Source organism: Castanea sativa, chromosome 1 (genome assembly GCF_040712315.1).
Source record: "Castanea sativa cultivar Marrone di Chiusa Pesio chromosome 1, ASM4071231v1".
Taxonomy (NCBI): domain Eukaryota; kingdom Viridiplantae; phylum Streptophyta; class Magnoliopsida; order Fagales; family Fagaceae; genus Castanea; species Castanea sativa.
The window spans coordinates 87,683,867-87,708,560 of record NC_134013.1 but is presented as its reverse complement, the minus strand read 5'-3'; the positions used below and the strand labels follow the sequence as shown (position 1 = coordinate 87,708,560).

General features: G+C 34.2%; 3 protein-coding genes and 1 pseudogene across 4 annotated transcripts in view; 1 reads left to right on the top strand and 3 right to left on the bottom strand.

The window, feature by feature from the left end:
* The window catches only part of LOC142635905 (butanoate--CoA ligase AAE1-like), a 71,057-nt gene that overhangs the window by 9,317 nt on the left and 37,046 nt on the right, over positions 1 to 24,694 (top strand). The window lies entirely within an intron of this gene.
* On the bottom strand, positions 1,038 to 1,409 carry LOC142636390 (chitinase 8-like). The gene has a single exon (XM_075810602.1). It carries the CDS (start codon positions 1,407 to 1,409, stop codon positions 1,038 to 1,040), a length of 372 nt encoding a protein of 123 aa, XP_075666717.1.
* Positions 7,865 to 11,767, bottom strand: LOC142621745 (endochitinase-like). 2 transcript variants are annotated; one of them, XM_075795097.1, is made up of 4 exons: positions 11,747 to 11,767; positions 9,062 to 9,488; positions 8,603 to 8,750; positions 7,995 to 8,364 (listed from the first exon to the last, which is right to left on the bottom strand). In XM_075795097.1, the coding sequence occupies exons 1-4, from the start codon at positions 11,765 to 11,767 to the stop codon at positions 7,995 to 7,997; spliced, it is 966 nt and encodes a 321-aa protein (XP_075651212.1). The 2 variants fall into 2 exon arrangements, with proteins under 2 accessions (XP_075651213.1, XP_075651212.1); XM_075795098.1 differs by lacking the exon at positions 11,747 to 11,767 and having other exon boundaries at positions 7,865 to 8,364; positions 9,062 to 9,500.
* On the bottom strand, positions 14,200 to 23,351 carry LOC142621724 (endochitinase-like; annotated as a pseudogene).

Below are 24,694 nucleotides of genomic sequence, written 5' to 3'. Positions count from 1 at the left end.
TTCTAGATGATGGTTAATTTCAAGACAATTTTTTTTTTCTTAAATGTTGAGTTTTAATTTTGTAATGTACAAGGGGTAGTGTGAAATTGGAATTCATGGTCATGCGAGCACATTCTCGGTCACCCAAGCTCTGGGCAAAAAATCTCGGTAAACTCTCAATCGACCAAAATCCTCCTACAAAATATTTTGAGATTTTCTCCAATTGTCATTTTGGCGACAAGCTCTAGCCCAAAACCCTACATAACTATATGTAAATTAACCCTAAACTCAGGAGAAGGAAGACAGCTAAATAAATAACTTTGAACTCAATATTCTTGTCTTCCAACCCTTTCCAATTATGAAATCACTGGGAGGAGAATTCATCACCCAACACAAGATCTACACCTGTGTTGTTGGAAATCATAGAGACTACAAAATTCAATTTTGCAGTCAGCTAGCAATCGACTTGTGATGTTGGATTACTTTAAAGATAGAGGTTGGGTCAATAGTTGCAGCAAGAGAGTAGAGCTTGAACATAGTGTTAAGTTACTTGTACAGGAGATCTTATAAGTCAACTTATATCGCAACTTTTTCATAGTGGATTTGCCGAACTAAGCTAGGTCTTACTGTTGGGTTTTCACTTCGTGAACAATTCCTCATCTTGTGAGGGTAATTATTCTTGTTGTGATTGTTTTATCCATATTACACTTATTACCGCCTAATTAACAACTTGAACTTGATATTGATTAATTGTTTTAAATTAATAGTAAGTTGTGCGTGTACAGGCTTTAAACGAGAAATTTTAAAAGAGAAGGCGTTAAGAGGTAAGAAATTGTCGTCTTGGTTGAGAATAGGAGCGTACCTACCATATAGCTTGGGGGCATCCCCCCACACCCCCGCCCCCCCAAAAAAAAAACATCTAGTGTATATGATTGAGAGGAAAGGTTTACAAAAGTGATTTCTCATTGAATAAGAAAATCTCCAATTCATGATCATACATTTATATGGTCTTCCAATTGTACTTGGCTGACCATTTTATTGCTCTGGACCAGAGCTATTTAGGCAAAAGGCGTTTGATTATAGCAATCTAAGTTCTTCCCATAGTCTACTCCCAACATGTTAGAGTAATTCTTATAGAAACCAATCCTATCAAACACATTATCATTATAACCATGGCCACATTCGATCCCACCATTGATAATGTTGGTGATTACACCATAACCTGATTTTCGACCAACTGCAGTGTCAGCAAGGGACGGTGTCCATTTTCCAATGATGACATCGTGGCTAGATGGTTTCTTTCCTTGTGGGATTGACTCCAATGGCTTTTCCTGCTTGATCGTAGTTGTTGTTGCTAACATGTCAATGAAATGATCAAAGTCGAGATCAAAGTCTTTGATTTGTGTGCAACAGTAATACTTCTGACACATTTTTAAACTGTTGATATATATTGACATGAACACCATCAATTTCATTTAACTTCACCACTAACATGAGTTTCATTATGTACGAATCACAACAAATTATGTCAACCATATTTGTGAAAGTTTGTATTAAAAAAAAAAAAATTGCACCCCTAACTTATAATTGACAAATTTATTAATTTAAAGACTTACTAGGAAAGCTGGATAGGTCCTCGACCATAATATTTATCTCCAGATTGCCTGCTAACTTCCCTAACAAAGCAATATCCCCATGCATGTGGCTCATCGGGTCATCTGTTGTCATCTGACGCCACTGGATGACATCATTACTCCATGTCAATATGCCACGTCATTAGCCATGCAAGCCCTAGTCTACATCAGCGACTCGTCATAGGATGACGTCAGCGGCTCTACTACCTAATCCATGGCCCGACCTGGAAACCCAGAATGACCCAGACCATGTATCCGTTGACTTTGACCCTAGACGAGCTGACTTTGACTTTTGTTGACTTTGACCTTTTGCATTGACCTTTGACCAAAAGTCAAAATTTTCAAAATGGCTTATCTTGCTCAGTTTTTCACATAGATTCCAATTTCGGAGTTCGTTTCTTCATTTGAAACTCTGAAATTGGTCAATTGGCACATTCTTCATTGTGGTTTCTTCAAAGGCATTCTTCAAGGCATCTCCAAGTGATCTTCTCATACTTATCTAACCTTAAGCCTTCATCAAGCTTCCGCCTTGAGTTTGAGGGAGGGTGTTAGAGATATATTAGACATATTAGCCCAATGTAATAGGCCCAAGCCCAGTCCTACTTGTAAAAGTAGTCTAGAGTTTAGTTGCCTGTATATACTCATGTTAGGGTTCATTGTAACACAAGTTATTGTACTACACTCTTATACAATAAAGATGTAACCCTTAAGAGATTCCTCCATGGATGTAAGCTGACAAGGCTGAATCACGTAACCCTCTTGTTCTTGATGTTCTTATTCTATACTTCCCCTTCTGCATTCACTCTAGCCTATACAACATGGTATAACACATCACGTTGCTAATAATGTTATTTTAACATCAATTGAGATAATTGGAGCTTACAATCCAAAACAAATCCATTAATTACATTTTAGCAAACTTGTATGTGGATGCTGAGATTGTCTTTAAAAAAAGCGAATTTATTAGTGACTTTAAGCCATTATAATTTATATTTCTTCTCATGGTTCACCGTATAATTTCTAACATTTGATCTTCCACCAGCTATTAATTATAAAACTCATATAGCAAATTTGACCTTTTTTTTTCACCATGCATTCTGCTTCAGAAAGTTGAAAGCACCAACGTAAAACGCTTTTATCTATCAAATTATTCATTTTCCAACAATTTCTCAGCAGGTAAACACCACTTATTTTTTAAACAAAAATATATATATAAAAGAAAAAAGTTGACTTGTTATTTTTTAAACAATATATATATATAATAAAAAAGGTGACTTAATTAATTAAACATAACTAGTAAGTTGTCTGTGCGATGCGTGGACAATTTTTTGATATCTTATATAAGAAGGTTTTGGAGAATGTTTTATATATATTATAAAGAAAAGGTAAACTAAATTTGAGTAAAGAAACATATAAATTTTGAGATATTAAAAATTAGTTTAGTAGTTTCATTGCATATTTGAAGCCTTCCCAAGGTAAGATTAATATTTAAAAAAATCATGAAACCAAATATAAATGTAAAAGAGTAACGGGACCATGAAAACTGACCAATTTGTTTGTGTTCACATATTTCATGCAATGAAATGAAAGCATGCTAAACTCTCTTACCATCTTCTACTCATCGATAGTGTGACATTAAAACATGATGTGGGCAAGTGTGTATGCATGTATCTTATACACGATTTAAACTTAAACTATGGTAGAATATGGTTTTATATTATGCACCAAATATTCTTTCTACTTATATACCCAAAACAAAAACTATCCAACTAAATTACCCAAACGTAAATCGTATTTAAGCCACTATTTTTTTTTTTTTGAAGACATTTAAGCCACTAATTTTAAAAAGAAAAAAAAAATACCTGTAAGGGTTTTGGCATCTTGATAATAGTGGGAGGCCTGTATAACAAAGGTGGTGACCCCTTAGATTCCTCTTTCTCTCTCTTTCAAATGTTTTTTCAATCTCAGGTCTTTTATTTTGGTAATATATAGTAAAACAATGCGTTTTATTTAATAATCCACAACACTTTTGTGTCTCTCTATCTCTTTTTAGGGCCTTATCTGGTTAGTTATTACTATTAGTCCTAAATTACTATTGTTTTTTGCTTTTTTTTTTTTAAATTACTAAAACGATGAGTATGCTAAAAGCCATGAAGAATAGAGAAATGTGTGGTGTAAACTTAGTCAATTAATGAGATAACAGTAAAATAAGTTAATGTGAACTTTTGGGTAATAGTAAAAAGAAATTAATGAAAGAGGTAAAAAAAAAGACTAAATGAATTTCTAGAAGTATCATCTATATGTGGAGGAGGAGAAAGAGAGTTTGTAAGTAGATAAGAGTTTTGACTTTGATTTACACGTGAAAAGGGTCAGACTTGGGTCATAATATGTAAAGTAATAACTGGGCTTAGGTGATAAAAAATGCTAATTTATATAATAATAAAAATAAGTTATTATTATTTATTGGGTAACAGTAAAAAAAATAATAAAAAGAGGTAAAAAATGCTAAATTTATAAAATAGCAAAAAAAAAAGTTACTATGATCTATTGGGTAACAGTAAAAAAACTTAATGAAAAAGGTAAAAAAATGCTAAATCAAACATTAGAGTGTCACATGATAGGACCTCATACACTCTCACATGAGGTCTCTGGAAAAAAAAAAAAAGTGAAAAAAGACAAATGCAAAACTGACTCTCTAACTTTCACCGTTTTTCATTTTAGTCCTCTATTTTTAGTTTTGTCAATTCAACCCTCTAACTTTCAATTTTTGTCAATTCAGGGCTTTGTTACAACTCAGTTAGTGGCTGCTGTTAGAACCCCTGAAACGACGCTGTTTTGTAGATTTTTTTAATATAAATTCGGAATTAAAAGAAAAAAAATCTGAACACACAAAAAAAAAAATAAAAAAACATTAAGGGGAATCCCCTTCCCTTGAATCAAAACAAAACAAAACAAAGAACAACCTTCAATCACTTAACAAAATAAATTCAAACAAAAATAATTACCATCTCATTCCAATTCTGGTTCTGACTCTAATCTTGATTACAGTTCTCCTTACGTTTCTGATTCTGAGGTAATTAATTCCTCTCTCTCTCTCTCTCTCTCTCTCTCTCTCTCTCTCTCTCTCTCTCTCTCTCTCTCTCTCTCAAATTCGATACGTGACTGTTTGTTTGTCTAGAAGAAATATATTTTCTTTTGCTTTCTCAAGAAAGTTTTGAAAACAATATTTAATTAAGGATTTGGTTACCTCTCTACTGACAATGAATTCGAGCTTAAATACAATATGGCTTTCACTTTTTTAAAAATAAATATTTCAAAAATTTAGGTTCACAAACACACTTATTCTTTATCCGAGAGCTTTTGTTTTCTCTGTTGTATCATCTCCGGCCACCGGAATCTGGCCGGAGTGGCTATCAGAATGGAGTGGCATGCTTCATTTTCCAATAATAGCCATTTCTTCTTCAATAATCTTTGGTTTAATTTCTTATTTATTGCTTAAGTATCTTATTAGATTCAAAATTCAATTTCTTAAAATTATTGAGCTTTTGAAGCTTAGGGTTTGAAAGCAACATGAAAATGTAAAAAGAAACTAAAAAGCATTGAATTGATTGAGTTTAATGCAGTTGTTAAAGGTTGCCGTGTTTAGAAGTATACAATGTTGTTCACCTTAATTTTTTTTTCCCAAATTTTTCTTATTTTCTTTTAATTCCGAATTTATTAAAAAAAATTTCTACAAAACAGCGACGTTTCAAGGGTTCTAATGGTAGCTACTAACTAAGTTGTAATGAAACCTTGAATTGAGAAAAATTGAAGATAGAAGACTGAATTGACAAAACTGAAAGTTAGAAGACTGAAATGAAAAAATGTACGTGAAAGTTAATGGGTCAATTTTGCATTTTTACCAAAACCAATTGCCCAGTAATTTACTTCTTGAAACCAAAGTACTATACAAAAAGAAAAATAAATAGAGATAAATCATTTCACAGTCCACAATCTAAGTACTAATAACTATCTTAAATATTTATAATTCACTCAATAATATAAAATTTAAAAAAAATTATAAAAACAAAATACCCAGTACTTGATTTCTTCAAACTAAAGTATCATACAAAAAGGAAAAAAAAAAGGATAAAAATAAATCATTCCACAGTCCACATTCTAAATACTAATAACTATCTTAAATATTTATAATTCACTTAATAATATAAAATTAAAAAAAAAAAAGTTTACCCAGTACTTTATTTCTTGAAAGTAAGTACCATACAAAAAGAAAAAAAAAAGTATATATATAAATCACTCCACGGTCCATACTCTAAAAACTAATTACTAACTTAAATATTCATAATCCACTTAATAATATAAAATTTACAAAAGAAATTTACCTAGCACTTAATTTCAGGAAAGTAAAGTACCATACAAAAAGAAAAGAAAAAAAAAAGAAAAAGAGAAATCATTCCAAAGCCCACACTCTAAATACTAATACTTATCTTAAATATTTATAATTCACTTAATGATATAAAATTTACAAAAGAAAAAAAATTCCTAGTACTTTATTTCTGAAAGTAAAGTCAATATATATTAAAAAAAAAGATAAAGATAAATCACTCCACAGTTCACATTCTAAATACTAATTACTATCTTAAATATTTATAATCCATTTAATAATATAAAACTTACAAAAGAAAAAAAATCCCGGTACTTTATTTCTTGAAAGTAAAGTACCACACAAAAAATAAAAATAAAAATAATAAAAATCCCTCCACAGTCCACACTAAATTTTTTTTAAAAAAAAGTGAAAAAAAATTTACCCCGTACCTTATTTTTTGAAATTAAAGTACCACACAAAAAGAAAAAGAAAAAAATGAAAATAAATCACTCCACAGTCCACATTCTAAATACTAATTACTATCTTAAATATTTATAATTCCGTTAATAATATAAAATTTACAAAAGAAAAAAAAGTAAAAAAAAAAATTGCCCAATACTTGATTTTTTTTTCAAAGTAAAGTACCATACAAAAAAAAAAAGAAAAAAAAAAAAAAAAAAAAAAAAAAAAAAAAAAAAAAACAAAGGCCTTGTAATTGAATTGGCACCACCCCATGTACAAAGTGCTTAAGGGTCTAGGGGGTAAAGGGTTTAAGCTGCAGGGTTAACAGCATATTGTAATTATTTATATATATATATATATATATATAAAAAAAAAAAAATCACTCCATCATCTTGAAAGTAAAGTACCATACAAAAAGAAAAAAAAAAAAAAAAAAGATAAATCACTCAATAGTCCACATTCTAAATACTAATTACTATCTTTAATATTTAGAATTCACTTAATAATATAAAATGAACAAAAGAAAAAAAAATTACGCAGTACTTGATTTCTGAAATTAAAGTACCATAGAAATAGAATTAAAAAAAAAAAAAAAGAGATAAAGATAATTCACTCAACCGTCTACACTCTAAATACTAATTACTATTTTAAATATTTATAATCCACTTAATAATATAAAATTTACAATATAAAAAAAAAAAAAAAAAAAAAAACATGAAAATATTAAATGTGGGCAATATTGTGGGCAAACATAAATAATATACAACAAAATGAATATTATATGTAAGTCTTAATATATATAAAAATTATTTCAAAAAAAAAAAAAAGTGAAATATCTACGCATCGCCCAGGATATCATTGAACTAGGAGTGATTTAGTCCGAAAACATTGTATCTGTATTTTATGGGTGAAAAACTACCCACTAGTAGAAATATTATATTAGAGTAATTTTTGAACTCAAAGCTTTAAAATGTAAGTTCAAGTAAGATTGCTTCTTAAAGATCCGATTTCATATTGAGTTGGCACTTGGCAATTACACATGCATGACAGAACTGTTTGTCCATATAAGTAGAGCATGTAAATTTTGAAGAGTTTGGCTAATGTCATCCGTGGATATATAATTGAAGTATTTTGGATAGTTAAAAATAATCATAATTCAAAAGCGTTCAAAATTGTTTGAAAGGTGTTGCTGGAAAATAACCTTAATTTGATCACTTATTTGCTCATATCTTGTCAAGCATAACGATTTTTTGAGTGATACTTCGTTTCACTTGGAAGTAGACATTTGCTAGGGCAGCCATGCAGATTGGTACCCAAAGTAGCCAACAAAGCAATGAATAATTTAGAATTTAGAAAGTGATATAAAATCGGACGTACAGTTTGGTAAAGCTAGCTACAATATTAATTACCAGTACTCAAATTTATATAATTCTTCTTTATTTATTTTTAGGCTTAGAGATCTCTTATGGAAAAACAAAATCACCAATTTATTTGTTTATATTGTCTCCTTATTGTAGTTGGCTAAACATATTTTTGCCTTGGACCAAAGCTATTTAGGCAAAGGGCTTTTGATTATAGCAATCTAAGTTGTTCCCATAGCTTACTCCCAATGTGTCACAGTACCTCTTATAAAACCCAATCCTATTAGCCACCCTATCATCAGAGCCATGGCCACATTCAAGGCCACCATTGATAATGTTGGTGATTACACCATAGCTTGGAACTCGACCAGCTGATGTGTCAGCAGCAGAGGGTCTCCAATTTCCAATGATCACATCGTGGCTAGATGGCTTGTTTGCTTGCGGTGTCATCCAAAACCATATGGCTGTCTTAAACGATATGGTGGGGTTTGTGGCTACAAGATCTGGATTGTTTATGAGATCAGCTCCAATGGCTTTACCTGCTTGCCCATAGTTGTAGTTGCTGATAAAAGTTGATGAACCATCAAAGTTAGGGTCAAATTCTTTGATTACAAAAGTCATCTGACACAACATTTTCCACAACATTAACATGATTTGTTGTTATTGGATCATATCAATAACACTTAAGTCCATCACTGACACTACTTTATTATACACTAATTATAATAAATCATATCAATATTTTTAAAAAGAAATTGCTTCTATAACTTATTAACAAATTTATGATTTTAAAAACTTACTGAGTGAGTTGGATAGGTCCCCGACCATAATATTGTTTTCCAAAAACACATGGCCAAGATTTTGAGGTACAATAGGTTTGCTTGTTATTTTCCATAACAAAACAATATCCCCATGCATATGGGCCATCTGGTGCAGTTGCCCACCCTCCTACACAAAAGTGACAAAATATAATCACCTTTTCCAATTAAAATTAAGTCAATCAAACAAAAACTACGGGCCTGGTATAATTTTTTGAAGTCACATTTATTTTTATGTATATAGTTGTATTTCATACAATCTTACTATTTTTTTAAGTAAAAATAGCTACACTAAACAATAAACATACACTTATTTATTATATGGGAGATATACAGTACAATAATGTTAGTGATAATAAGGTATTTTTCACTTGATATGGCCTATTTTTCACTCGAATGCGTTTACCACTGATATTATTTTTATATTTTATTGGAACTAACCTGTGGTCTCATGAGAGGTTTGAGCTAAGAAAGCCGCAAGCTCTCTTTTACGTGTAGTAACATCACCAGTTGTGCCAAAGCCATTGAAAGATCGAGCAGCAGCAATGAAAGCATTGTAAGTGTAGAATCCATTACTTTTACATCTTGGATCGTTCCTATATTTAAGCATTTGATCAAAAAGAGACGCACTGATAAGGCTGCCAACATCGCCACCACCACCACCACTAGCTGTAGGAGATGAAGTAGTAGTTGTAGGAGAAGAACACTGGCTCTGGCAACCAGCTCCACAATACTCAGCTGTGTTGCCACACCATCCAAACTGGCTACAACATAAGTTGTTCGCACACGCAGCACCCCCAGCTTGTCTGCCACATTGTTCTGCTGAGGTTCCAAGCAAGAAAGCTAAGAAAAGTAGCAAAGAAAAGAGCTTCATTTTTTTGAGTATTTGTGCAAAACAATGGTGAGTATGTACCTATATATATATAGGAAAGTGTGATGGGCTTATCTTGACTGCTATTCTAGCTAGTCAAAATGGGTTGGCTGAGCCTGACGTCATCTTCAATGACCGTATACAGATTTGTATTCCATTTTGTTGTGGAAAATAATGTTTTTAAGATTAAGGCCCGTTTGATACGTGTGTTTAAATAACAATTTTTAGTTTTTTTATAAATACATGTGAATAAAAAAGTGTATAAAAATACGTGTAATATTATTTAAAAATTGAAAACATGTGTTCAAGTTTATGTACCAAACAAAGTCTAGTCCATCTTCCATGTCTTCTTTTGTGGATAGACCATCCACGGTAGGACCCACTTCATTGTGTATGAAATATTAGACAACCAATGAAAAATGATTAAAAATGAGAAGAGATTAGAGTTGTTCCTATCACCACAAATAAACTCATAATTTTTTCCACAAATCTCTTATGTGGTAAATTATAATTGTTTATCTGTCACTTTTATATAAATTTACTATTTTTTTTCTACTAATCACAATCAGCTATTTGAAGAGTTGCGGCAAAAATTGTACTTTTTTTTTTTAGAGGTACTAGATTTTTTTTTTTTGGAAGAGATTTCTCTTTGATAAGCAGAAAGGCACGGGTCACCAAAAGGTCGATTCGGTGCTTTCGATTTTTTTTGCCAATAACGAAAATTGGGTCATGAAGGCTGCTAGGGGACCACGCGTTAATGAGTTGGATGAGTTTGATGAAGATACTAGATTTTTTTTTTTGAAGATATTTCTCTTTGACAAACAGCAATGCACGGGTCACCAAAATCTCAATTCGGTGCTTTTGATTTTTTTGCCAAAAACCAAAATTGGGTCATGAGGCTACTAGGGGATTTTGTATATCCTACACCTAGCATATATGCTGGGTACAAGATATACCGCCTCCTACTAGGGGGCCTCGTGTTAATGAGTTCAATGAGTTTGATGACGATACTAGTTTTTTTTTTTTTTTTGAAGAGATTTCTCTTTGACAAACAACAATGCACAGGTCACCAAAAAGTCGATTCGGTGCTTTTGATTTTTTTGCCAATAACCAAAATTGGGTCATGAAGGTTGCTAGGGGGCCACGTGTTAATGAGTTGGATGAGTTTGATGAAAATGGATTTAATGATGAAGATGATGGTTTTGACATTAGGGGGAAATAAATTATGGGTTCTTAGAGCATTCCTATCCAAGAATGCCATTCTATCCTATTTTATCATCCGAAAAACTTACTTTATCAATTATACAGTACCATTTTACAATACACCCAACATCCTAACTTTTATTTTCATATACAACACATTAAAATAATATGTCTTCACAATTAAATATTTTTTTGTCTCTCTCTAATTTTACAATGTTAGAACATATGTGTTTCACTTGTTTAGAACATATGTCATTTTCATTTATGTAATTGGCTAATCCTTTGACAAAATGCACTTTACTTGTATTTGGGTAGATCTAGGATGTGTTTAATACTTCAAAGAACACGTTGTTCAAGTCTAGTATTAAAGCCATGAAGATTAGACCAAGAAACAAGTGAAGAAAAGGTGTTTACTAAAGCTGGACAGATAACTGGACACCTGCTCGACCCCTGCTGGACACCTGCTCGATAGATAGCTATCTATCGAGGTTTAATGGGGCTCGACAGATATTATCTATTGAGGTATCTATCAAGGTTACGGGAATCAGAATTTTCAGATTTGATTTTTAGGCCAGGCTTTTGTATTTGTATAGGGTTTCTTTTCTCACAACCCTAGACATATATAAAGCTTATTTTAGAGGCCGTCACATAAGAGAATACAAGGAGAACATATGAAAAAGGTGACCGAAGCCTTATTCTCTAAAAAAAAAGCTATTGCGTCTTTGTGCCTTATAGTTTTGTAACCAAATGCTTCTTGATCTTCATTTTGATGAAGTGAAGAACTTTGCAGCTAACATTCTTCTTTCTCAAGTTGGTGAGTGAGTCACGTATTGGGATTCGTGCAAAGGAGTTAGTCACGTATTGGGATCCGTGCATCAAAGGGGCGTTCATATATTAAAGAGTTCAGAGGTTCTGAAGCAATAGAAGGTTTCTGCTGTGATTTCATCTACGGAGATTGTAGAGTCTAGGGAAAAAGGTTTTGTACTATATCTGAAACTTCTCTTTACTATACTGAAATGCTTTTCGAGAAGGTTTCCCCCCAGACCTTTTACTGTGAAACTGGTTGGTTTCATTAGTTTTCCTAAGTCATCATATCCTGTCTTATTTATTTTTTCGCTGCACTTAGTTTTGACATGATATTAATGTTTATTTGTTTTAACAAGTTTTATGCATAATAAATATAATTAACAAGTTGGGTTTAAAACTTGTTAAGTCTATCAACCGGGGTCTAAATTTCCCAAGATACAACACACCCAAAACTTTCCCATCATTACCCACTAATCCACCACCACAGCACCACCTCGATCCACCATCAACAACGCAACCACCACCCTGATCTGCCACATCAAACCCATGAGCTCCACCAACCTATGAGATTCACAGAGTCTTGATTCAAGGGGAGAAAGAAAGACAAAAAATGAGCTCCGCCAACCCATAAGACCTAAGCCATGCAACCACCTGCCCAAGCCGCAGCACCCCCAGACCCTACTGCCGCACCACCAAACCTACACCACTACACCCACTGACCACGCCGTTGCCCACCAAAATCATACACGTTGAAATCAACCCACACCACAACACGACCCATAACCTCCACCACACAGCCCACACAGCCCATAACCTCCACTACATGACCCACCACATAGCCACCACCTGACTAACAACATCCAAATCCACCACCTGCTTCACGCCTCCAAACCCACCATCTGACCCACACGACCATAACAAACCCCAAAACCCCATTAAAAAAATCTCATAGAACGAGAGAGAGAGAAGAAAGAGTTTCTGCCAAGATAGTTCCAACCACCTCGACATCGCCCTGATCTACCACATTTGCCACCAGATCAAACCCATGAGCTCCACCAACCCATGAGACCCACAAAGGCTTGATTTAAGGGAAAAAATAGAGAGAGAGAGAGAGAGAGAGAGAGGAAAAAAAAAAGGGAAGAGGGGGAGGGATTGAATGAGAGAACCAAAACTTTAGCACAATGAAAAGGAATAAAATATTTTTATTTTTATTTTACAATTGAGCTACAGTGCGATTCTACATTTAGAATCGTACTGTAGCACAATTGCAAATTTTTTTGCAATACTTAGATTTTACAAGTCCGGATGGTGTGAGGGGTTTTTGGGCTTTTATGCTAAATTGAACCAACATATGGCATATGTCATTCCCAATGTGAATGCTCTTATCGATCATCATTGATGGTGTATAATGGATAGAATACAGTTTCTTTGAACAAAAAGATAGACAAAAGTCAACATGCAACAAATTTATAAAATAAAAAAAAAAATAAAAAAAAAAAAGATCAAATTGCATAAAATTTGGTGACTTGAACGGAATTTCTATGAGGAACTCATGACCATGACTTATGCTACTTTGCCACAAAATTCCTTCATTTAGGCCTTTAGTAGGTGTTTTTGCTATTTATGGTTAAAAAATTTATTAAAACTCTCAATTCCTTCATTTTGGTATGTTTTGCAAGAAATTATTCATTTTTATGGGAAAAATCATTCTTCTCACAAGAGATGTAAACCTTAGTATGAGACCCATGGTATAAGGTCCACACCTTCTATGAGAGGAGGGAAGACATCTTCCATAAGACTATTTTTTTTTTCCTTGTTTTGTGACAATCTTCTAGAGTTCATAGGATTTGAATTTGTAATTTTCTCAATTTTATATATTTTTGACAATTTTCTTATATTTTAGTCTAATTTTTTGCTTAATGCAAATTAGAGTGTTTTAGAGTCTCCACTCTAGTCACCCTATGAATACTTTAGGGTTTCCTAAGGCTCTCTTGGTAGCCCTGGGATTCTTTTGCTATTTCAATGCAATGTCCCTCCAATCCAGTTGTCTCATTAATACATTTTAGATTACAATTTAGTTTCCCAAAATTGAAGACACAACCCAATAGGAAAAATTTATGGTAAATGATTACTGGATGCACTTAACATTTTATTGTTTGTGAAACAATTTAAATTTTCAATTGGATTAAATATCTATCGACCCGCAATTTTGGTGCCTTCTTTGGGTTGCGGATCCAGTACATATATATAGCCCATCTAAATTCTTCTAATTATATTTTGGGGGTAAAACCTAAAACCAATTATTTACATACAACTTTGGATCTTTTTCTACCAAAAGCCTTAGACAATAGCCTAAGTTACCAAAGACTAGAGTCAGCCCTGTAAAAAAGTGCCCTTCAATATAAACATTTTTTTTGGGGGGTGATACTGAATATATATAGCTCTTAGATTTGTTTTACGTGTTTAAGCATATACTCCCTAGATGAGAACGAATGTCATGTGCATACCCAAATGAGTATATGATTTCTTAGATGAGAAGTATGTATTATATAACTCAAATTTATATAAATCTTCTTTATTTATGTATAAGTTTAGAGATTTCTCATTGAATAAGAAAATCTCTGACTCATGATCATACATTTATATGGTCTTCTTATTGTACTTGGCTGACCATTTTCTTGCTCTGGACCAGAGCTATTTAGGCAAAAGACCTTTGATTATAGCAATCTAAGTTGTTCCCATAACCTACTCCCAATATGTCAGAGTACCTCTTATAGAAACCAATCCTATTAGCCACATTATCATTATATCCACTGATAGGCCAAAATTGTATTGACCCCTTATGATGAATTAATTGATTAATTATTCAAGTTTATTAATTAATCAATTCAACATGCAATGTACGTGGTAGCACAAAGAAATCACCAACTAAAATATAATGCAGCGGAAAATATAAAGCTGACATAGTGATTTGTTTACGAATGGGAAAAACCTCCGAGGCAAAAACTCTACCGGGTGATTTTAAGATCATCACTCCCGAAAATCCACTATTATCAAAACAAGCAATTACAAGTAAAGGAATCCTAGTACCTTATACCAACTTAGAGTTGAACCCTTATCCCAATACACAATTGGACTTGTTTTGTAGTGATAATCTCTCCTTGTATTGCACGACTCTCAGTACGCGACTAACCAAAAGATGCGCGGATCCCAGTAAATGATGAAGATCATGAAGTTGGTTTGTCACAAAACCCTATGGTGTACAAACATAGCAGCTTCTTTAAAAGAAAGAAGAACTATGGCAAACTAGGTTTCCGGTCACACTTTCCTTTACACTTGTGCAATTGTACTCTTGTGCAACTATGCAACTTGTGATGGCCCTTAAAATAATCTTTATATATGTTTAGTGTTGTGAGAAAAGAAAGCCCAAACATACATTTACGGATTGGATGAAAATCAGCTCTGAAAAACTGAACTTCATAAATCTTGACAGATACCCTATCTATCGAGTAGCTATCGAACCTAAAACAGCTCTTTTAAACCTCGATAGATACTAATTGTTGAGCTTTAAAATCCTGCATTTCAATACTTGAATCTTGGACAAATTTGCATGGCTTCAATACTTGGAGTTGAATCTTTGATCCTTGAAGTATTAAACACATCCTAGATTTACCCAATTACAAGTAAAATGCGTTTTGTCAAAGGATTAGCAAATTACATAAAATATTGACGTATGTTTCTAACATGAATCACATATGTTCTAACAATCTCCCCCTTTGGAAATCTGTAACGAAACCACAATAAACAAATGAACATATGAGAGAAGTTATAAATCACTAAACTCATACTCATTTGTTAAGTACAGTAAAATCTATCTTAACATAAACTCTTGAAAAACTTTACCAGAAAAGAGTTCATGGCAAGAAAGACTTTGACAACCTGTATTTCTGAAACACTTTAAACAAAACTCATAAAGGCATTTTAGTGTGAAATAGAAATAAAATATTGCATACAAGATATAAGAAGCATGTGTATAAAGAGAGAAAAGAAGCAACACATGTAAAGATAGGTGAAAAAACTATAATGATAACCTCAAATGTATATATATCAACAAGTACAAGGTTTGCTATCATAGCATGATCACAAGATCTAAGGTACATGAACAATGTATATAAAATAAAATAAAATGAAAAAGATACATAAGTCCTCACTACATCCCTAAAAAAATATAAACACTCCCCCTAACAAAAATCTCCTATACTAACCCTCCTCTTATGAGTATGACTACTCTCATATTCAAAACTACTTTTTGTCAAGGGTGACAAAGGGTAAGTATATCAAGTAGACAGCACTGGAAGAGCTAGCACTATCATCCTCAGCATCAGTAGCATCACCATCACCATCATCGTTCTCATCCTCAGAAGCCTTTGGAGTAGGAGGAGGAGAAGCAACGAAGTCGCCCATGATCGCCTGTTGTCGTGCAATACAACCAACATGGGTGTTCACTTGACATAACTTGTCACTGAGAGTGTCAAGGCGAGCATCCATACACACAAGCTGTGCCATGATGTCCTTGAGAGTCATACCGCCAGTAGAAGAAGAGGGAGCGGATGTGGATGGAGCTGTGGAAGTTGGAGGAATTGTCGCCCTGAGCCGCCTCGAACGTAGCTGCACCTTGCTCTGTTTAACGATAGCGGCATCTATAGCACACATGACATGGAAGTGGTCGAAAACGGGAAAGGAAATAGAAAAATGGGGTAGAATCCTCGTGATAGCCAAAGGGAAGATGAGCTCATTACGAGTCACTATATCCCTATAAACATCAATGAGGGAAATAATGAAATAAGAGGGGAAGTCTATAGTCAGATGCTCTAAAAGGGAAAGCAAAAACTGAGCATGGGGCTCTATAATGGAGTTATAGTAAGAGAAAGGATTTAAAACAAAAGTCATAACCATGTTAATAAACCTAGGACCTTTAGCAAAGGTTGAACAAGGAGTGAACTGACGATCACCCCAATCAGAAGGACACTCACGAAAAGAGGACATAAGCTCATCTTTAGACACGGTCTTAAGACAATCACAACCAGGGTAGTCAGGATGCACTACCCTAGGGACATGGAGCAAGTCAGATACAATATCTGGAGTGATCATGATGAGCGTACCTCAAACGCAAATGACAAATAAAGGTACTAAATAATCAAATCCATGCATGTTGGGGTAGAACTCCTGTATAAACACGAATGGACAAGTGACTAGGATGTCACATAATGAATCCCAACCCTTACTATGAATGACAGTGGGTAGGTCAGTGTCAGAGAAGTTCGACAAAATTACTTGGCGTTCCGAATGAATGTCTCGTCTAGAAAAGTTCTCCGGAAAGTCCTTGTGGGCTTTATCATCACGGAACCAAACATGGGAAGGGGTAGGATCAGAAGAGGTAGATGCCCCAGAATGAAGAAGGTTCTGGGACGAAGTAGATTTTCGTCTCGGTGCCATAGAGCAACTAACCGAAACAAGCAGAGAGGGAGAAAGAGAGACATGCAAAAATGCACCAATCACAATCAATATATAAGAATATAGAAAATGTAAGGTACGTATACATGAAAATGTATGAGCATGTGATATGAAATAGTAAAAATATCATGGGCTCAGCCCAATCCAAACCTATCAGCATACAATCATTACAACAAGGTAAACACACACTAAAATGCATGAAACATTGTTATAATGCAAATGTGATATAATGCATGATGGTTTAAAATCATTTAAGCAAGACCCATCCCAAAAATTTTACAAAAACTTCATCAATTTTGAAAAACCCCAAAATTTTTCTAAAATCCCAAAAAGTTAGGTCAAAAGATATGAAATGCATGATTACTGAGTGAGAAAGCATCATACCAGATAAGAAAGAAGATCTTGAGATAGAAAACTAAGTGGGGATGAGGTTTGGAGTGAGTGAAAGAGGTTTTGGGAGGTGATGAGACTGATTCTGTCGAGAGAGATCAGGGAGAAATGAACTTGGTATCGCAAGGATCCTATTTATAGGAATCTCACAAACCTCGATAAATCGAGAGCTGTCGAGAATTAAAAACAGGTAGATGTAGCTATCAAGGAGCTGTCCAGAGATTTCCATATCAAAGAAGCTCGATGGAACGAAAAGTTATCGAGCATCTATCAAGGAGACAAAAACATTCTCGATGGATCGAGAAGCTATCAAGATTGCGATAAAAAGAAGCTGAAGGGCTCGATAGATAGCCTAGCTATCGAGAGGTGTCGAGGAGCTGTCGAGATTGCTTTAAAAAGAGTTTTTCAAGAAAAAAAAAAAACATAGACATGAATGCAATCAAACATGCAACTCAACCAAGGATTCAACCAACATTTTAAGCTCTCAAAATCATCTATCAATCAAGAAAAATGTCATGCATTTAGATCCAAAACACACACACACACACTAAACAAGTCTAACTAATTTTATATTTCAAAAATAAGTTAAGATAGTTTAGTCAGTATATATCAACACAAATAAACCTTGTGATGGTCAAATCACATTATTCTTGTACATGTATCAAAAGTAGCAAAGAATATTGCACATTGTGTGTGAAAAATATCGCAAGATTGCATAAGTGTCTCTATGTTATAACAATTTGAGATATGAGTAAATTAATTTAACTCACACATGATCATAACTGCTTGATGGGGACTATCACCTTTGAGGTACATATAACTCCCACATCTCCTAGAATACACGCTTGCAATCATGTTTCAAAGCATATTGATTTATTTGCTTTAATTTTCTTTGTATATTTTTCTTTTATTAAGCATATCATGCCTTGGTATACAATAAAGAGAAAAGAAATACCAATTATGTTAAGCTTTTTGACATTGCACTTTTGCTATACCGAAGCATACAGATGTCATTTCATGATTGGCGGACAATAATAGTGAGATGGTTATTTATGCCTTTCCCTAAGGATTTTCTAGTCCTTCCCGTAAAAAAGAGCGATACGAGTGTTAAGTACAAAAGATAACTTAATCCTACTCATCACAAACAAGAGCCACAAAGTTCACTTGCTTAGTTGTGTATAGAGATGGTCATCTAAGCTACAAGTGATACAAAGTTTAGAAAAAAAAATTTCATTGGCCATTCAAGATACACAAGTACCAATGTACACAAACACACATTGTTTTTGTATTTTTCTAATTTTTCAATTTTTTTTATTTTTATGAATGAAAGCAAAATAAAACAAAACTGAAAAAAAAAATGAACAAAAATAAGTCAATCAAAACAATGCATAAAAAAAATTAGACTATCTTAAAAACACTCAAATAATGCAAAAACAAAAATAAGAGAGGGAGAGAGAGAGAAAAAATGGCTAAATCACTTGGAGTCTTTTTCCTTCCACACCTTAGAAGAACCTTTCCTTTTGGTGAACCCTTGAATCGGTGGAAAGGGGGAAGAATTGCAACCGTTCAAGTTCGTAAGGAACATGAGGGCTTTGAGGAGATTTCCAAGAGGAGCAAAAGAGGATGGAAACTGACTCAAGTTTCTTGAAGAGACCATGTTGTTGCTCAGTTGAGTAGTTTGCCACTTGTAGCAATTTGGTTAAGTGTGTCTAGCTACTCCACAGTGATGACAGAGATGCTGCTTCTTCTATTTGGACTTTTGAGCATTACTCTTCTTAGCCCTAGGGTTTTTGATTTCTTTCGTAGTAAGCTTAGGGGGTGCTCCTAAGATAGATTTACCATTGTCTATGTTCTCACTAGATATCACATTTTTGGCATCATTATTCTCAGATTCAATATTATTAGCAGGAGAAACAAAAATAGTAGTACTAAAAGAAGCAATATTAGGAGAAGAGAAATCATACATCAAACCAGTTCGATCGGAGACAGATTTTTGTGTGTTAAGCATCTCATCAAGCTTTGCACTTGAGGTCCTCTCCAATTGAGCTCTAACTTGGAACAGATCTGCCTTAAGCTTCTTGAGCTTCTCAACCAAGAAATTGTTTTCAAACCTCAATGCTTTAATGGTCTAATTTGCTTCGTCAAATTTTGTGGAGAGTTGTTCTCGCTCAAGCTCCACATCACTGAGCTTCTTAGTGGCCAACCTATACAAATTCTCATGCTTTTCGGAGACCTTGTATAACTTTGCATAGGCTGTGTGGATGTCATCTTGCTTATCCATCTTCTCAAACTTTGATTCCACCATGTTTTCTTCTTCATCTACATCTTCTACAATCCTCTCAGTAGAATTAACAGTGGCGGTAAAGGCATTTAGAATTCCATCATCTTCATTTTTGGAATCATCCTCAGGTTCGGTGTCACTCAAGGTAGTAGCAAGTGCTTTGCTTTTTCCAATGGACTTAAGATAAGTAGGGCACTCTTGTTTCATGTAACCGAAGCCTTGACACCAAAAACACTTAGGTCCTAATAGAACAGTGTACTGACCACCATCCCTAGCATCCTTCTTCCCTTTGTCTTGGCTCTTAGAATGAGATGAACTTGATTGTCTATGGGCCTTGTCGATGCCCTTTGCATTGGCATTTTTCATGATTTTCTTGAACTGTCGGGTGATGTAGGACTTCATTTTAGAATCATCATCGTCAGAAGACTCATCCGTGTCGCTGCTCTTGGCCTTCAATGCCATGCTTTTGCCCATGCTTGACTTCCCGATCTTAGACAAACCCAACTCATAGGTCTCCAGATTTCTAACTAGCTCTGTCAATGGAATTTTGTCAATATCTTTTGACTCCTTAATTGCGGTGATCTTAGCATGGAATCTCTAGAGTAGAGATCTATGCACCTTTCTCACAATCTTGGGTTCGAGAATAGTTTCCCCAAGATTAAAAGCTGAGTTTACTATGTTCTTAAACCTGGCATAGAACTCATCAAATGACTCATTCTCCTCTATTTTAATTTCTTTGAAGCTAGTAGTGAGCCTCTAAAACTTCGAATCCTTGACAGCCATGGTTTTCTCATACGTTGTCTGGAGAATGGTCCATGCTTCTTTTGCAGTTTTAGTGGAGGATATCTTCTTGAACTCTTCATTTATGACTGCACTGAATAAAGCATTCAATGCCCTGCTATTGAAGTTTGCCGCCTTGATCTTTGTATCATCCTAGTTGACCAACGCTTCCTTCGACTTAGTCCAGCCTATCTCTATAGCTTGCCACACTTTCAAATAAAGGAGGTACAATGAGTGACTGTCCTCTATCCATGACAAACAGGGGTCAATGGATCACACAGTAAAGATTAAATCCTAATCAGAGTGTGCCTGCTCTAATACCACTTGATAGGCCAAAATTATATTGACCTCTTGTGATAAATTAATTAATTAATTACCCAAATTTATTAATTAATCAATTTAACATGCAATGTACGTGACAACATAAACAAATCACCAACTAAAATATAATGTAGCGAAAAATAAAAAGTTGACACAGTGATTTGTTTAAGAATGGGGAAAATTTTCGAGGCAAAAATCCCACTAGGTGATTTTAAGGTCACTACTCCCGATAATCCACTATTATCAAAACAAGTAGTTACAAGTAAAGAAATCTCAATACCTTATACCAACCTACAGATGAACTCTTACCCCAATACACAATTGGACTTGTTCTGTAGTGACAATCTCTCCTTGTATTGCATGGCTCCTAGTACGTGACTAACCAAAAGATGCACGGATCTCAGTACACGACTTGATCACCAACTTGAGAAGGATATTGGCTATAAAATTCTTCTATTTATCATGATGAAGTTCATGAAATTGCTTGATCACAAAACCCTACGGTGTACAAACACAGCAGCTTTTTCAAGAAAAAGAAGAACTAGGGCAAACTAGGTTTCCGGTCAAACTTTTCTTCACACTTGTGTAATTGTGCTCTTGTGCAACTGTGCAACCTGTGATGGCTCTTAAAATAATCCTTATATATGTTTAGGGTTGTGAGGAAAGAAAGCTCAAACATACATTCACGGATTGGATGAAAATCAACTCTAAAAAACTGAACTTCATAAATCTCAACAAATATCCTATCTATCGAGCTGTTGTCAAGCCTCGGGCTGAGATAACTCTTTTAAACCTCGATAGATACTAGCTATCGAGCTTTAAAATCCTCCACTTCAATACTTGAACTTTGGACAGATTTGCATGGCTTCAATACTTGGACTTGAACCTTTGTTCCTTGAAGTATTAAACACATCCAAAATCTACACAATTACTAGTAAAGTGTGTTTTACCAAAGGATTAGTCAATTGTATAAAATGTTGACATATGTTTCTAACATGAATCACATATGTCCTAACATCCACGGCCACATTCGATCCCACCATTGATAATGTTGGGGATTACACCATAACCTAGGACTTGACCAGCGGAAGTGTTAGAAGAAGAAGGTCTCTGATTTCCAGTGATGACACCTTGGCTAGATGGTTTGTTTCTTTGTGCAGTCATCCAAAACCATATGGCTATCTTGAATGATCTGATGGTGTTTGTGGCTACAAGATCTAGATTGTTTAAGAGATTGACTCCAATGGCTTTTCCTGCTTGATCGTAGTTGTAGTTGCTAACATGTAAATTAAATGATCAAAGTCAGGATCAAAATTTTTGATTTGTGTATCATATTAATACTATTGACACATTTTTTTACCAATTGTTGACCTATATACTTGTTGTTACATGAGCAACATCAATTTCATCCAATTCCACCACTAACATGAGTTTTATTATGTACCAATCACAACAAATCATATCAACCATATTCGTGAAAGTTTGTATTAAAATTAAATTGCATCCCTAACTTATAATTGAAAAAAATTGTATTATGTTAAAGACTTACTAAGTAAGTTGGATAGGTCCTTGACCATAATATTGATCTCCAGATTGCCTGTTAACTTCCCTAACAAAGCAATATTCTCATGCATATGGTCCATCAGGTGCAGTAGACAACCCTCCTACACAAAATATAATCATCTTTTGCAATTAAAATTAAGCCAATCCCACAAATTAAAACAAACAACTAGTATTCGATGACAAAAAACTTTACCAATTGAATTAACTGGAAAGCCTAGATGACTACCTCACTTACGCTGGAAAGACAACTTCATTATCATAACTTATGTATGTTTTTATATATTAGCAAAAGTTACAGCCTAGTATTCTTTTCTTCTTTTTTTATATATAAGATAGAAATTTTACTCTAACCTAATTTAAGTATATATGTGTGTTAAACTCCTTCTTAAAAACTTGAACCCTGACCCTTGCCCCTCACACTCCACAAGCGCTTATACTTGTGGAGTAACTAGCGCACTAAAAATGTGCAGTGGTACAACCTAGTATTCTTAATTATATGAAAAATATGTGATACCAAACACACACTTAAATATTATATATATTATATTGGAGATACTTATTACAATAATGGCATGTTTTTCATTTTCATTTTGTTAAACTATAAATCTTTGAGTAATTCTAGGGACACAATATTTTTTACTTGTTGTAATTAGAGTAATTCTAGGGACAATAATTGTGACTATTGAAACACCTTGTGAGGTCCTTAACACAACTTTAAATAGTACTGAAATTAAGTAAATAACTTGTGGTCTCATGAGAGGTTTGACCAAAGAAAGCCGCAAGCTCCCTTTTACGTGTAGTAACATCACCAGTTGTGCCAAAGGCACTTAAAGATTGGGCAGCAATTATGAAAGCATTGTAAGTGTAGAATCCATTGCATCCTTGATCGTTTCGATGTTTAAGCATACTTTCAAAAGAGACGAGCTGATGAGGCTACTAACATCGCCATTACAACCAAGCAAGAAGGAAGCCGAGAAAAGTATCGAAGTAAAGAGCTTCATTTTTTTTTTCTTGCTTTGAGAATGTGTGTATAAAACAACGGTGTGTATGTAACTATATATAGGAAAGTGTTATGGGTTTATCTGGACTATACTTTTCTAGAAGGACAAAATGGATTGGTTAAGGCTGACTCCATCTTCATCGACCCAATTTCTAGTCCAATTCTTTGTGGTAAATCGTGTTGTTGAGGTTAGGCTGTATTTTGTGTCTTGTTTTGTGGATGGACCATCCAGGGCAGGACCCACTTCATCGTGGCGGAAATATTATACTACGGAAAAATGATGAAAAAAGATGTTTGGATTTCTAGATGATGGTTAATTTCAAGACAATTTTTTTTTTCCTTCAATTTTGAGTTTTAATTTTGTAATGTACAAGGGGTATTGAGGGCTAAATTCAAAGACAAGTTCGGGTAGTGTGAAATTGGAATTCATGGTCATGCGAGCACATTCTCGGTCACCCAAGCTCTAGGCAAAAAATCTCGGTAAACTCTCATTCGACCAAAATCCTCCTACAAAATATTTTGAGATTTGCTCCAATTGTCTTTTTGGCGACAAACTCTAACCCAAAACCCTACATAACTATATGTAAATTAACCCTAAACTCAGGAGAAGGAAGACAGCTAAATAAATAACTTCGAACTCAATATTCTTGTCTTCCAACCCTCTCCAATTGTGAAATCATTGGGAGGAGAATTCATCACCCAACACAAGATCTACACCTGTGTTGTTGGAAATCATAGAGACTACAAAAATCAATTTTGCAGTCAACTAGCAATCGACTTGTGATGTTGGATTACTTTAAAGACAGAGGTTGGGTTAATAGTTGCAGCAAGAGAGTAGAGCTTGAACATAGTGTTAAGTTACTTGTACAGGAGATCTTATAAGTCAACTTATATCTCAATTTTTTCATAGTGGATTTGCCGAACTAAGCTAGGTCTTACTGTTGGGTTTTCACTTCGTGAACAATTCCTCATCCTGTGAGGGTAATTATTCTTGTTGTGATTGTTTTATCCATATTACACTTATAACCGCCTAATTAACAACTTGAACTTGATATTGATTAATTGTTTTAAATTAATAGTAAGTTGTGCGTGTACAGGCTTTAAACGTCAAATTTATAAAGAGAAGGGGTTAAGAGGTCAGAAATTGTCATCTTGGTTGAGAATAGGAGCGTACCTACCATAATGAGAAGGAATTCGTTTCTTCATTTGAAGTTCTGAAATTGGTCAATTGCCACATTCTTCATTGTGGTTTCTTCAAAGGCATTCTTCAAGGCATTTCCAAGTGATCTTCTCATACTTATCCAGCCTTAAGCCTTCATCAAGCTTCCGCCTTGAGTTTGAGGG